The following is a 13,933-nucleotide window of genomic DNA, read 5'->3' on the forward strand; positions in this document are numbered from 1 at the left end:
CCATCAGGAAAATCTGATGACCCTCAACTATAAGATTAATAAACAAAGAAAGAACAGAACTCTAGACTAAATGTACCCTAAATACGAATTTATACCCAAATATTCATTACAACTAGCCCTTTTAAATTCTTATAAGGTAAAGGAAAGCTTCTTATAGGCTTTTACTATTTTGAATGGGTTTTACCCACATCATAGATTATGATAAAGTAGTCTTCATTAAGGACAATTTGTTAATAAAGATAATCAAAGAGAATTTATTACAAAATATGGGATCATAGATAGAAATCATAATCTTACTGCATACAAAGCTAACAATTAAGCATGTAAAAAAAATTACCCGAAATGATATTTCTAAGTTTTCCCCTCCCCAGATATCCATGCCACTGTCATACTGTCCAAGTTCATTGAAATAGTTTCTGTTCATGGCAAACAATCCTCCAGCCATTGTCGGTGACCTAGGAAAAGAACACAATTACTGTACCAGTTCTATAGATTCAATTACCTACTGTTTTTGTTTTAAAAAAAATTCAGTGCTGCTTTGGAACATAACTAATAAAAACTAGATTAAATATTATGAAACATTTGATTTAATTTATTGGGAATGAGCTGGGCCACATAACTGAATCTTCTATACTACTAGATACCGGCAAATGAAGGCTACTTTTCTACGCATCAAAATTGCTTTTTAAATAGCTGTAACTACTGTTGACAGAAATTCACCTGAATTATTTAATTCCTTTTGAGTCTGTCTCGCAGAGCCACCGGGGTAAAAACTGGACTCTAGGGCCTGCCAAGGAGAGACCAGACAAACCCCACACTTTGAATGGGGCTCAACATGTGCTAGGCGAGTAGCTTTCAAGCAAACATTTCATGAACTGTCACATGGAGACATTTTCAGCTGTCACAATGGGTGGGGGGGTGTGCTACTGCATCTGAAGGGTTTAGGCCAAGTATGCTCCTAAATATGCTAAAATGCACAAGAGAGCCCCCACCATGAAGAACTGTCTGGCCCAGAAGGTTAACAATGCCGCATCTGAGGAACCCCGTGTCGGCGAGACTCTGATGCAGACCGGCCCTTGCAGCGACTCAGGCTCGGCTTCCGGTCACCTCACTTCCTGAAACTGCATCAGGTGGTCACAAATTCTAGTGTCCAGAATGAAGCAAAATTCTCTGCAGGGAGAAAACATCACCCCACCTATGAAAGTACATCTATAATTTTTCATATACAATGTCTGGCATTGAACAAAACTAAGCAAGCCAACTAACAGATGACCAGGCAGTCAGGGTAAAGATAAACCACATGGAAGTAAAGAGAAAACAGTCTACAACAGTGACAGACGTGCAGGGTTTCAAGTAGTGGAGTTCTCAGGCAGAGACTTTAAAATAACTGCTCAATATATTCAAGCATAAAAGATAAGACTGAGAATTCGGCAAATAATTAGATGCTATCAATAAAGAAACCAAGTTTATGCATATCTGAAAAACACTTCTGACACAGAAAAAAAATGTAAGCAGCCAATAAGAGAGATTACCTTCAAAAGAAACAAAAGTAAGATAGTTGATGACTTCTCACCAGAAACAGTGGAAGCCAGAAGGTTCTTGAATGGTATCTTCAGTCCTGAAAGAATATGAACTGAAATCCAGAAATGAGTATCAATCTAGAACTGAGTATCTAGAATCTGAATATCACATAAAATCGATCTAGAACTGAGCACCAATCTAAAGCTGAGTATCAATCTAGAACTGAGTGTCGATCTAGAACTGAATAATAATTTAGGACTTGAATTTCAAATCTAGAACTGAGTATCAAATAAAATGATTCTTCAGAATAATGGTGAAACAAAGGCATTTTCAGAAAAAGAGAGCAGTAATCACCTAAAGGTCCAACCAAAAGAAATACTAAAATGTGCTCTTTAGTAAGAATGAAAATAAATCCTAGGTGGAAGCTTGCAGATGCAGAAAGGATAAAGATAACATAAAAGGGGAAATGTATGTAAGAATCCATAATGTTTAATAATGAGGTGGCAGTTGGGAACAGAATAACTGGAACTCAGACCAAAAGAGAAGAGAAAAAAGAATATAACAGATACAAAGCAAATAGTACCACTGTAATCATAAACACAAAAATGTAAGTAATATGACTGAATATAATTAACTAAATGCCCTAGTTAAAAGACAAAGTTTTCCACATTGTTTTAAAAACAAAACAAAGGCAACTACATGCTGCTTACAAGGGACACATCTAAATATGAGACTATAGAAAGACTGACAGCAAAAGAAAAATTACACAACCAAATACTAATCAAAACGAAGCTGGAACAGCCATATTAACGTCAGCCTATAAAGCAGAAGTTTCACTACTCTGGAAGTATAGAATGAAAGATTCATAATGGTAAATGGTATCATTTACCAGAAGATTTAATAATTCTATATTGTCATGCATCTATTAATAAAGCCTCAAAACATATGAAGAAAACATATAAAGAAGTACAAGGAGAAACAGACACATAATTGCAGTGGGAAATTAATACACCATTTTCAATAACTGATATGTAAATTAAAAACTAATAAAAATGTAAAATATTTGAATAACACAATAAACTCGACCCAAATGATACAGAATCCCATCTTTAACTGCAGAAAATACAGATTCTGACCACAGTATAATTAAGCTAGGATTAAATAACAACTATAAAATTTCCATATGTCTATAAAATAATAAATGCACTGCTCGGATTTCAAAATGTAGAATAGATAAACAAGATTATACTGTACAGCACAGGGAAAGATATACAAGATCTTATGGTAGCTCACAGCAAAAAAAATGTGACAATGAATATATATATATGTTCATGTATAACTGAAAAATTGTGCCCTACACTGGAATTAGACACAACATTGTAAAATGACTATAACTCAAGAAAAAAAAGTTAAAAAATAAATAAATGCACTGCTAAATAATCTACAGGTCAGAGAAGACATGACAATGACAATATTTTGAAAACAATGAAAATATTTTGAAATAAATGATAAAAAATGATGTATCATAATTTGTGGGAAGCCACTAAAGTCCTGATTAGAAGAAAATTTATCATCCTAAATGCCTATTAGAAAAAAGATGGGAAATTTACAAAATCTAAACACCCAACTCAAGAAGTTAGCAACCCTGATACCATGCAATAGCTTACCGAAGAAAAAGTGGGGAAAAAGTAGAAGGGGAAGGGGTACTCACATCCTCGTCATACAAGGAAGTGTCAAATGATGCTGTCAAAAGTCAACAGATAAAGAGTTTTTTTTTAAGTACCAAAAGGAAGTAACACAGTAACTGAAAATGAGCCTCCTACAACACTAAGCAATAAAGAATACGCGGGAGTGATGTAAATGAGCCAAACCTTCACTTTTCCAATAGAGAGGGTTTAAAGTTGGCTAGACGTTGAAAAGAAGACTCTGCATATCAGAGAGCTCAGGAAGTAAGACCTGGAAGACCAAAACTAAAAACAGTTAAAAGAACTGGCCTCTGGGGAGAAAGACTGAGAACAGGGAAGAAAGGGGTAGAGTCGGCCACTTTTCACCCTAAGCTGTTATGTATGGTTTGACTTATCCCTGGATCCACGGAGAACACAGATAACAGTCTGAGGCCCTCTCCTCTCGCACCAGCAAAGAAAAGCCCAAAGTGGAGTCAGCACTCCCGTCTGCCTCCCATGTGCGGTCGTGGGGACCAGAAACGCAGGCGGGCAGTCCCAGGGCAGCCCTCCTTCTCCTGAGAGACTTGCTCCAGCATCTACCTCCCACCTGTGGCACCGGGAGGGAAGCGAGACCCACACCAAAAGCCCCCGGAAGGTAACGAGGAGAGCTGCAAGTCTGTGAAGACAGGAAGGCGACTGGGAGCTGGGTGTGCCTTTTGCATGGAATCACAAAGAACTGCAACACAAAGCCTGAGAGCAGAAGGCGACCCTGCCCTGCCAGCAGATCGCCTGGCCCGGGCCGCCTGGTTTGGATGAAAGAAAGCAGGCAAACACCCAAAGACGAGCTGAGGAGCCAAAGCATTCTGGTCACCTGAGGTGCTGGGAAAATGTTTTTACGAAAGGTGAGGAGAGGTGTGCCTGTGCCTGGGCAGCTGCACTCATAAACTAAAAAACAGGAATAAAAATGCTGACAACAGCACCATGTGTAACGTTAAAACAGCAGCAGCTGAAAACAGCCCCACTGCCTCACCAACAGTAAACTGGATAAACTTAACGATACGTTGACAGAGTATTATACAGCAATAAAAATGAACTGACTGCAGCAGGGGCCTTTAAGGCAGTGTTGAGTGAAGGAAGCAGGACAGTAATGAGTCCCACGGTGTCATTTATATGAAGTCCAAGAGCCAGGGAAACTGGACTACACTGTTTAGATCACACACAGTTGGTCAGACTCCTCAGGAAAGCAAGGCAATGGTGAGTGGGTCAGGGAACGACACCTCTAGGGACGAGGGCAGGGGCTGTGACCAGGGAGGGTGCACTGGGGGCATGCAGGTGCTGTTTCTTGACCTGGGTGGTAGTTTCACAGGTGTCCACATTATAACCATTTATTAAACTGTATGCATGTATACATACAAATGTGTACTTTTCATGTATGCTATTTTTCTAAAAAGAGTAGGTCCAAGAACTTTAAAAAGTAGAAACACAGACAAATCTCTCTGAAATCTGTATGAGAAATTTAAAAGAAAGCAAAAGCAAGAAAGGAGAAACAACACATAAGAGCAGGTTTCTAATACTAGACAACACGGATGAGACCTGAAAGCAATTCACACACTCTGACTTGGTCACTGTACTGGGAGGAACCCATCCTAAACATCCTAAACACAGAGGCGGCTTGTGTGTTACGTGTTCTTCACAGCATCACCCACATGAGCCAAGAACTGAAAATACGTCAGTGACCCATCAATAAGCCATGTTTTGACATAAACAACACACAGGGGGTCCTCCCTCTGCAACAATTATCCCAGGACACGGCTGACTTCTGCCTTTCCCACAAAGACATAAATCCTTGAGGGCAGGGACAATTTCTTATTCATAAATCTTTCTTTAGGACGTGGCAAAGCACATAAAATTCACTAAGCACTCAAGAATTTTTAATGGACAAACAAGTTAAGCCAACATTTCTGCTTCTTGCAAAGGAAAAGGAATTCTCTTTGAATGTGTTTCTCTTTTGAATACACACTGGCGGGAAGTTCCCAACACTCAGAGGATCTTACTTTATTGGCGTGGTAGCTCCTTCTGGCCCCCCGAGCTCAGCGAGTGGAACAAGATCCCACTTGAAGTGCAGCCCCCAGTTGAATCCTCCCCGCACCACAGGGGATGAGCTGTAGGCGAGTGTGTCAGCACTGATGATGTCGATCACCGGGCACACCACCGTCTGCCCGTCCTCCTGGATGGCGGCCAGCAGGGGCTGCAGCCACATCACGTTTACTTCACAGTGGCTGTCCAGGAACACCAGGACTTCTCCTGAGGAGGCAAACAGAGCCCCGAGAGCACCACAGCACTGGATTTAGGTCCGGCCGCCAGTTCGATCGGATGATGCATTTACAGGGTGTGAACATAACTGCCATCCTTTCAGCCCAAACAATTAAACCATTACTTCACTGCCAATCACAACCAGGGGGAGTCTTCTGGCCAGGAATTCTGCCTGGAGTGCACTGCTATGATTGAATATCAAATACAAACAATATGTACAACTCTTTAAAAAATTTACAGACAATTCATATCCTCCCCAATAAATAGATTCCAAGTCTCACAGAACAAGTCAGTCCTTTGGACAGCCAGGTGCAGAGTGCAGTGCAACGAAAGCGGCCAGCTGTGTGTAGATACTTCTATTGCAATTATTGTAATGGAAATGTTTATAAATTGAGTATCTATCTCCCTGCCTTAGTAAATAAACAGAGAACACAGCTCATCTTCACTGGTGACTCAGAACATGGCCTCATTTATCAATTACTGCTACGATGCAGGGATCCCCAGGAGGCAGAGAAGGTGGACACCTCTCATCAGCCACACAGCCCCACCCCCACCCCAGATTCACCACCTGACTGCCCCATGCTCAGTTCTGTTCTCCCATTTCCCACCTTTCCTAATTACCCCAGTCGTGCTGGCCACAGTGGCTCTCACCAGCCACGGGATACACTTTTCTTCTAGTTAGTAAAAAGACAAAAATCATAAAGACTTTATCACGCATTTTTAATTCCTCTTGATAAATGTGAGCAGGAATGAGGGACTGACAACAATGGCTGCTCTGAACAACTGAGAAACTTAGAATCTCATCATCAGGTAACATTATTATTCTAAAAGTTTAGCCATAAAATAAACTGACAGATTTTACATGAATTGCTTAAAGCACTGGATGCATCCTATTTCAACAGCAGAAATATCTCAAGCAAGAGAGTGACAGTGCCCGAGTCTTGCCTTTCAATATCTGTGAACAGGCCTTGGGAGGATGTAAAGAGTTTACAGCTCACCAGATGTCATTTAATGCAGAAAGGCAAACCATTCGACCTGTACACTATTCAATTCAATCAATGTTCCTTTGAGGAGAAAATGTATTAATAGCTTTTCTTAATTGTAAAAATGTTACTTTTTCAATTAAAGTCAAATTAACTAAGTGAGGTTAAGATTATACACAGTCGCTGAACCTCAGACTGATTTCCCAGAAGCTGGCTTACTTTTTTCATAGATTCTGAACTATATCTGAACAAGGACTGAAAGGTCTGAAAAGAAAAACTAAATGACTATTGTTATCTGGAAATAACAGACTCAGTAACACCACACTCTACCAGGACAATGTTCTGTGACATCATCTCACCATTCTCCACGAACACTCACAACCTTCTCTTTCTCTCACTCCTTCAGGAAGCCAAGTCAGTAAGTCTTTGACTAGACCTCTAGCGAAGGAAAATCATTAAGTCTGGAATTCAATTTGCATATGACTGCAGACTGGATGGAGGCGAGCTACTTCTCATTTTTTGTTAACTGCTCCTGTTCTGTGCAGGTTTAAGAGAATGGAGGGAAGAAGTAAAATTCTAAAAATTAAATCACAACTAACCCAGCAAATGGGACAGTGGGTGGTGACAGCAAGCGGTGCCAACCACCTTGTACCCCAGTGACTGGTTATCTTGAGGAGGGCAGTGTTCAGGAAGGTAGGAGAGTCTGTCTCTACTAGGGAACACCCCTCAAAGTTCTGGGATTCTCAGATGTGCTTCATGATTTTCTGTTATTTGCCACACCCAGGCACTACCTATAATATTAGATACCTAATATTTTCAAGCAAATTCATTTATTTTAAGTTAAATGCATTTTAAGGAAATTTTTAAAATCAAGATCATAAATGAAAATCAGGATCACCGACCTTCCATAGAGGTAACCATAAAAAGAAACACATCTGAACTGATACAATGTAACTGAGTAAAAACCAGATATATTTTCTGCAGAAGAGTCTAAATTTGATACTTGTTCTTTCTTTTTCAAAGGGAAGACTGTGTGTTGGCAAGGTTTTAAAAAGACACTAGTACTAATGGATACTTTGTCCTTGATGAAATCGGAAGGATTAAGAGGAAATTTTAAAATACTTTTATAGTCACGGATGTCAATTTATAATATTATGTCCATCTACCCAACTAAAACCATGATGCATATCACCAGTGGTATGCATTGATACATTAAGAAATGTTGGCAGAATTCAAATCAAACAGTTTGGGTACATATATTTTAAATTTTGTATTAAAAAAACCCCACAAAAGTTCAGTTATATTATGGTTTGGACTCTTCTCCTCATATAAGTGAACAAGATAAAAACCCATTTAAGAGGCAGCAGTTCACACTATCAGGGACCACTATGAAAACAGACCAGTGAGGACTCAAGAGTTTACCACCCTGGAGCCTGTGCTTTGGGACAACAGGGTCGGAGTTATGAAAAGTCCTTTCCCAAACTGAACAAGCTTCATGTCTCTTGTTGGGAATGCCCACTTAAGACACTACTTTTCACAGACCTCTGCAGAAATCAGGAACAGCTCCAAGGACAGAGAGAGCCCTCATCACTCAACACCCACCAAGAAAAATCAATGGGTGTTCTACCTGTTGCGTGGGCTGCTCCGATCATTCTTCCTCGAATCAATCCCTCACGCTTTGTATTTCTTATTATTTTAATTTTCCCAGGGATGTATTTTTGGATGTATTCATCTAGTTCTCCTTTCAAATCATCTGAAAATAAAGACTCCCATAACTGTTCAAATCACATGAGACTTAAGCACAGACATTTTATTTCTCAAGGTGTATCTGGTACTTGCAACAACAAACTATCAGGTAAATATTAGAATCTTCTGCTTTATTTTAAAAGAAGATCATAGCTTATCCTGGAAAGAGGGAAAAGGAAGAAAATTAGGGGTAAGAGCTGAAACAGCAGCCTAGAAAACAGTTACCTCAGTTATAGACTTACTTGTATTTCCACAGCAACTAGCACAACGCTTTGCCTGAACAATGTTTGAAATGAGTATCCTGAGTGAGTCAATGTCCAGCTGACTGCACATAAACCAGATTTAAAACAAAGAAAATGACAAGACATTTACATAAGTCTTACTCCATTTCAGAATAGCTGAAACAACTATGCTCCTACTAAGAACTATGTAATAGCAGCAGTAAATGTGACCTTTTATTAATTTAGCACCTTCCAAGGACATTAAGTATTTTTTTTATAAATTCTAGCTCATTTACCTTTAAATTTCTTAAGAACTTCAAAGATCATGTAAGATAATAACAGTTCTTTCCATAGTTAGTATATAAACTATTGTAAATGATCATGAATTTCCCCTTTTAGATAAAATACCCACAAAGTAAAAACAAAATATAGGTTGACTTTAAAAAATTTCAACACCATAAATTCTCTTCTTCTTTTTTAATGGAAGTGCTGGGGACTGAACCCAGGACCTGGTGCATGCTATGCGTGCGCCCCAGCTCCTGAGCTACACCCTTACCACTTCAACACCATAAATTATAGAATTTAGTATTTAGCCAATCTTCTAATTGGTACAGACTCAAATTCATTTTTTTAATCATTCATTTTTCAAATTAAATTTTGTTTTCTATTTCTCCTGTGAGCTACAATACCCACACCAAGGTATGAGAACTTCCTGTGCACATTTCCTGACTATCGTGTATGTAAGTATACTGGCATACCAGTTCTGCCGCTGGTATTAGAGATGCTCAATAAATACCTGAGCTGTGAAAACTATGTGACTGACATACAGTTATCAGTGTGTCCCTGCAGCTGACTGTGCTGAAAAGAGAGGCAGGCTTGAGTTACGTGGACCAAGGGTCTAATGTCAACTCTACCGCTTCACAGGTATGGAATCTGGAGCAAATCACGTAGTATTTCCTCCTCTGTAAAATGGTGACACGACCTGTCTCACGAGATAGAGGAGAGCTGCATGAGTAGTGTAAATAAAAAAGCCCTCTATCCTGTTGTGTGTACACAGAATCATTCTTAGAAAGAGTCTACACTGAATTAAAGAAAGGTGTATCAAGTATGTATTGAATCATAAAATACTGGCCTTCAGAGATCATCTAAGAGCTTTCAGAAGGCAATCCACTTTTACCTGGGAACAGTGGATGTAACAGACTTACTAGATAAACCTAAGCCGAAGAATCACATCAAGTGAAAAAAGTCAGTCCTTACAGGTCACATGTGCATGATTCTGTTTATGTAACATTCTTGAAATGACAAAATCATAGACACAGAAACAAAATCATAGAGATTAGGGTCGCCAGGTATTAGAGACGGTGAGGGGAAGGAGGTGGGTATGAATATAAAGTGGTAGCACGTGGGAGATCTTCAGGGTAACAGAGGAGTCCAGCCTGTATCTTGATCGCAGTGGTGGTTACAGAAATCTACTCATGGAATAAAAGGACAAAGCACTGTACACGTAACACATTGTACCAATGTTAAATTCTTGGTTTTGAAGACGTAACCAAGAGGGGAAACTGGGTGAAAAAGTACACAGGAACTCCTTGTAACTTACTGTCAATCTATAGTTGTTTCAAAATAAAACAATTTTTTTTAAAAGGTAAGCCAAGGAAAAAATTTCAAGGACCAAATCTGAGTAGCAGTTTGTAAACAGATTACAAAGATAAGGCAATTTCTTCAAAATAACCCTATAATCAGGCATTTAATTGTGGTTAGCCCTGTTGCAACTGCATGCAGGAGGGTCCTCCTAACCATTATGTACTGAATGGTCAGCTCTGCTGATGTGCTCAACACTCTACAACACTCCTCACCGAAGTCACTGTCATCGTCCACGAGGATAATTTCATGAAGAAGCCGGGCTGGCGTGCGGTCAAGGACGCTGTGCACCGTCCGGAGCAAGGCAGACAGGGCTTCATTGTAGAAACAAATAACGACACTAGCGACTGGCAGATCCGTCGGGTAAGACTTGTCTTTACATCTGTGAAGACAAATATGGGGACATTCTGACATTTTAAAAGCTCAAGTGTTCTGGGTTGTTCTTCACTAAATATTAACTGCCCCCTTGTGCAGACTTTCTTACATTTTACCAACGTTTAAAAAAGCATTTAAGAAACCAGTGTGGTTTCTTATTCAAGAGTTTTACATTTATTAATTTCTCCTTCCAATACCTACTACTTCGCTTATTGTTTAAGTCAACTTTTTAAAAGCTTGCATTTTTCTCTTTTTTGGTACAGAGGTTACATAAAAGTGTGTCTACTGAAATCTCTACAGTTTTTAATGCAGCACTCATTAAGCTGATGTTCAGTTTCTTCTCCTTGATGAGGCTTCAAAAGGAAGTAACAGAAGTATGAAATTTGGTATTTGAAAATTTTATTTTTTGCCCAATAATAGAAAAAGATATTAAGTAAACTATGACACGTATCAGGATAATGGAAGAGCTTCCATGTAAGCAACTTTTGATAAAAAGGGGTAAGTGGCTTTAAGCCATCACAATAAAAAACCCACTGATTAAAGAATCAAATCTGAAATTCCGCGCTCTTTTGCACAGCACACAAAGCCTTCCAAGGTCTGGGACCCGCCCACCTTCAGCCTCCTGCCATTCTTCCACCACAGCCCAAGTGAAGTGTCTCAGTCCCTTTGACAAACAATGCAACTTTATGCCTCAATCTGTTCCCTACGTGGGGAAATCCTCCCTGATCACTCTGGTCTGGAGGCCCCATTTCCTCAGTTCCCACCGCAGCCCTCACTCTTGTGGTACTGCATTCACTCATCTTCTTATCTACCGCCCCTTCCAGACTCCAAGCCCTGTGAACCAGGGACTGTGTCTTACTCTGGTCATTCCCTGGGCCTAACGGAGTGTCCAGCAAACAAGGAATGAACAGCTGATTGACCAGAGGAATGAAAGCCTCTGAAGAAACAAAAGCAATGAAAACAGAAAAGTGAGATAAATAGAATTCTTCACTGATTTTAATTTCTTTCTGTCATGAATCCAATAATAAACATTTATTTATGTGCGGAGGGTTATTTAATCACATGCAGTTAGCACCTCCATCCTTTCCCCCACATGATTTTAAATTTCAAAAGAAATACAGCAAGCTCTGGAACTTTGTTAGTACAATCTCAGACCACATGGCTTCAAACCTAAGGGTAAAAACCTGCCTTTAAGTGTTCTAGTATGCTGAATAATGAAGCCTAATTGCAAAATGTTAACACCATCCCCATGACTAATTACACTGGCACTAAAAGTACTGTTATTAAAATGATGAGCAGAAACTAATAAGGAACATACGCTGCATTCCTTGTATCCGGCACGTCTCTATGGTAGCCCAAGCGGTTACTAATAAGCATATTGAAGGCATGTTTCTGATACCCCAAGTCTCTCAACTCCTGATCACGTTCATTAAAAATCATACCTGCAAAAGAGTGTAGTTACAGTCAGTGCATTAAAACTGGAAAGGAATGCTGCAATTACTGTTATTATATTATGATCTTAAAAAAACATCTTGGCTCATGCAGGCATCTCTCATCTGTGTGGCCTGCTGTTGTCTATGACAGTGCACCCTAACAAACCCCTTTCTATTCCCATAATTTACCTCTGGTAAATTCTTTTACCAAACCCACATCACTATGTCCCCATACGGGCCGCGCCACTGTGGCCCACAACATTTGGTGGCCCATACGTGGCTAGGACTCCAGGGGAGCCCTTTGGGCTTCTATGGAAGTCTCCTCCTGGCTTGACTGAACGCTCCATTCTGGACACCAGAATCATCAGGGCAGGCTTCCCTCTTCTGCTTTCCTTTCCTCTCTCAGACCTTCCTGCTGCTCCCTAGCATTCGGAAATTCCCTGAAGTCTTGCCCAGGATTGACGAACCTTGGCTGGGCTACTCTCAGAGGGCCCTGAAACTCAATCTGACTGATGGAAATGACCCCAGCCCATAGTGGTGAATGTACATGAGAAAGGTGTCTGTTCTTTCCCAAATACTCTTCTCTCCATCTCCCCCTTCCTCCATCTCTCCCTTCTTCTGGCTCTGGCCCAACCACATGGTGCACCTCTGTGCCTTCTCTATGCTCTTTGCAGAGCACGCCTCCAGACTGGCCGTGCCTCCTGCCTTCCATCACCGCACCAGGTAGAAGTCGCCAGTGGAAGAGTCCCCCACTTTTTCCCTTTTTGGCCTCTTGTGCCAGCTTTTTAGCCCTTGCGCCGGCTGGCTTCTCCTTCCTAGGGGACACCCAAAGTGTTAGAGCAGGCAGATAGCTAGATATGAGCAGAGAAAGGGGGACACAGACCAAATGGCAGGAATTAGGCAGAAAGGAGGGGCACAGGCCAAATGCAGGAAACCACACATCATGTGAGCAGCAGGGATCCTTGGGCAGAGAAAGAAAAGCTGGAATCTTTGGGCTGATAAGGGACCACACCTTTCGGCTTGGAGACCAACAAAGAAAGGTCAGAAAAGTTAGGAATTTCCAGTGTCCGAATGTAACCTTTTACTCATTACGCCCTCATTTCAATAAAATTAGCCTTGCAGATCAGAAGTACCCATCATGCACCGACGCCATGACACTTCCGATCCAGACTAAATAAGGACAAAAATCCCTCCTCCCTTTGGGAAGGTGGAGTTGGGATGATAATCAGGGAATACGACCCCAAACCCTTCCCTCCCCAGTGACTATTCTGCTCATTCATTTTTATACCCTATGTAACCAACTTGCCAAAGAAACTCAGGGCAGCCGCTCACCTGAGCCTGCCCGCTCTCCCCTGAGAGTGTACTATCCATCCTTTAATAAAATCCTCACCTTTACCTTTTTAACCTCTAAGTCTTGTCTCTGAATTCTTTCTGGGACGGGACAAGAACCTGGAACACCAGTTGCACCTATTGGCGACAAAAGTAAGAGGATGCCGGGGGTTTAGACTTTCTCTTTCTGGGCAATACTCCAGAGCAGAGTCTGCGCTGATTTCCTTCTCTTTGCTTCTTCTATTCCTTGGGGCTCACCTTTGGGTTGCATTTTAAAACACTGGTTTAAGTTTAATTCCCAGACGTTAAAGAAAAGCAGCTTATCTTTTTCTGTAAGGTTGCCTGGCCCTAATACCAACTTCCATATCAGGAGACCTGGCCCCTTCATGGGACTCTGAGCTATAATCACCATCTTCCAGCTTGATTCTTTCTGTCGCAAACTGGGCAAATGGTCTGAGGTCTCTTATGTCCAAGGCTTTACGGCTCTCTCTCAAAACTCAGATCTGGTTCTAGAAGGGACTGTCTGATGAGAACTCATACTGGTCAGTCTGTGGCGGCCATGCATGTATGTGTTTTGTACCTTGTGTTCTGTCTTGTGAAATGGCAAATTCTGGTTCTGTTCCACCACGGAGACCTCTTGGGCAAATTCTTGTCTGACTGGAAAGATTTTAGTTAATAGCTTATGACTAAGAAAAAGATGGTATTAA

At 40.8% G+C, this 13,933-nt stretch overlaps 1 protein-coding gene across 4 annotated transcripts in view; it reads right to left on the bottom strand.

The window, feature by feature from the left end:
- GALNT11 (polypeptide N-acetylgalactosaminyltransferase 11) overlaps positions 1-13,933 on the bottom strand; it is a 48,094-nt gene that overhangs the window by 7,467 nt on the left and 26,694 nt on the right. For 2 of the 4 annotated variants that reach the window (XM_032483070.1, XM_006174864.3), the window contains exons 3-7: positions 11,783-11,906; positions 10,305-10,471; positions 8,109-8,234; positions 5,240-5,489; positions 338-455 (exon numbers count right to left, since the gene is read on the bottom strand). In XM_032483070.1, coding sequence (XP_032338961.1) covers positions 338-455; positions 5,240-5,489; positions 8,109-8,234; positions 10,305-10,471; positions 11,783-11,906 — 785 coding nt within the window. The other 2 variants (XR_004321208.1, XM_032483071.1) reach the window with 2 other exon arrangements.

The sequence above is a fragment of the Camelus ferus genome, chromosome 7, assembly GCF_009834535.1.
Source record: "Camelus ferus isolate YT-003-E chromosome 7, BCGSAC_Cfer_1.0, whole genome shotgun sequence".
Lineage (NCBI taxonomy): Eukaryota > Metazoa > Chordata > Mammalia > Artiodactyla > Camelidae > Camelus > Camelus ferus.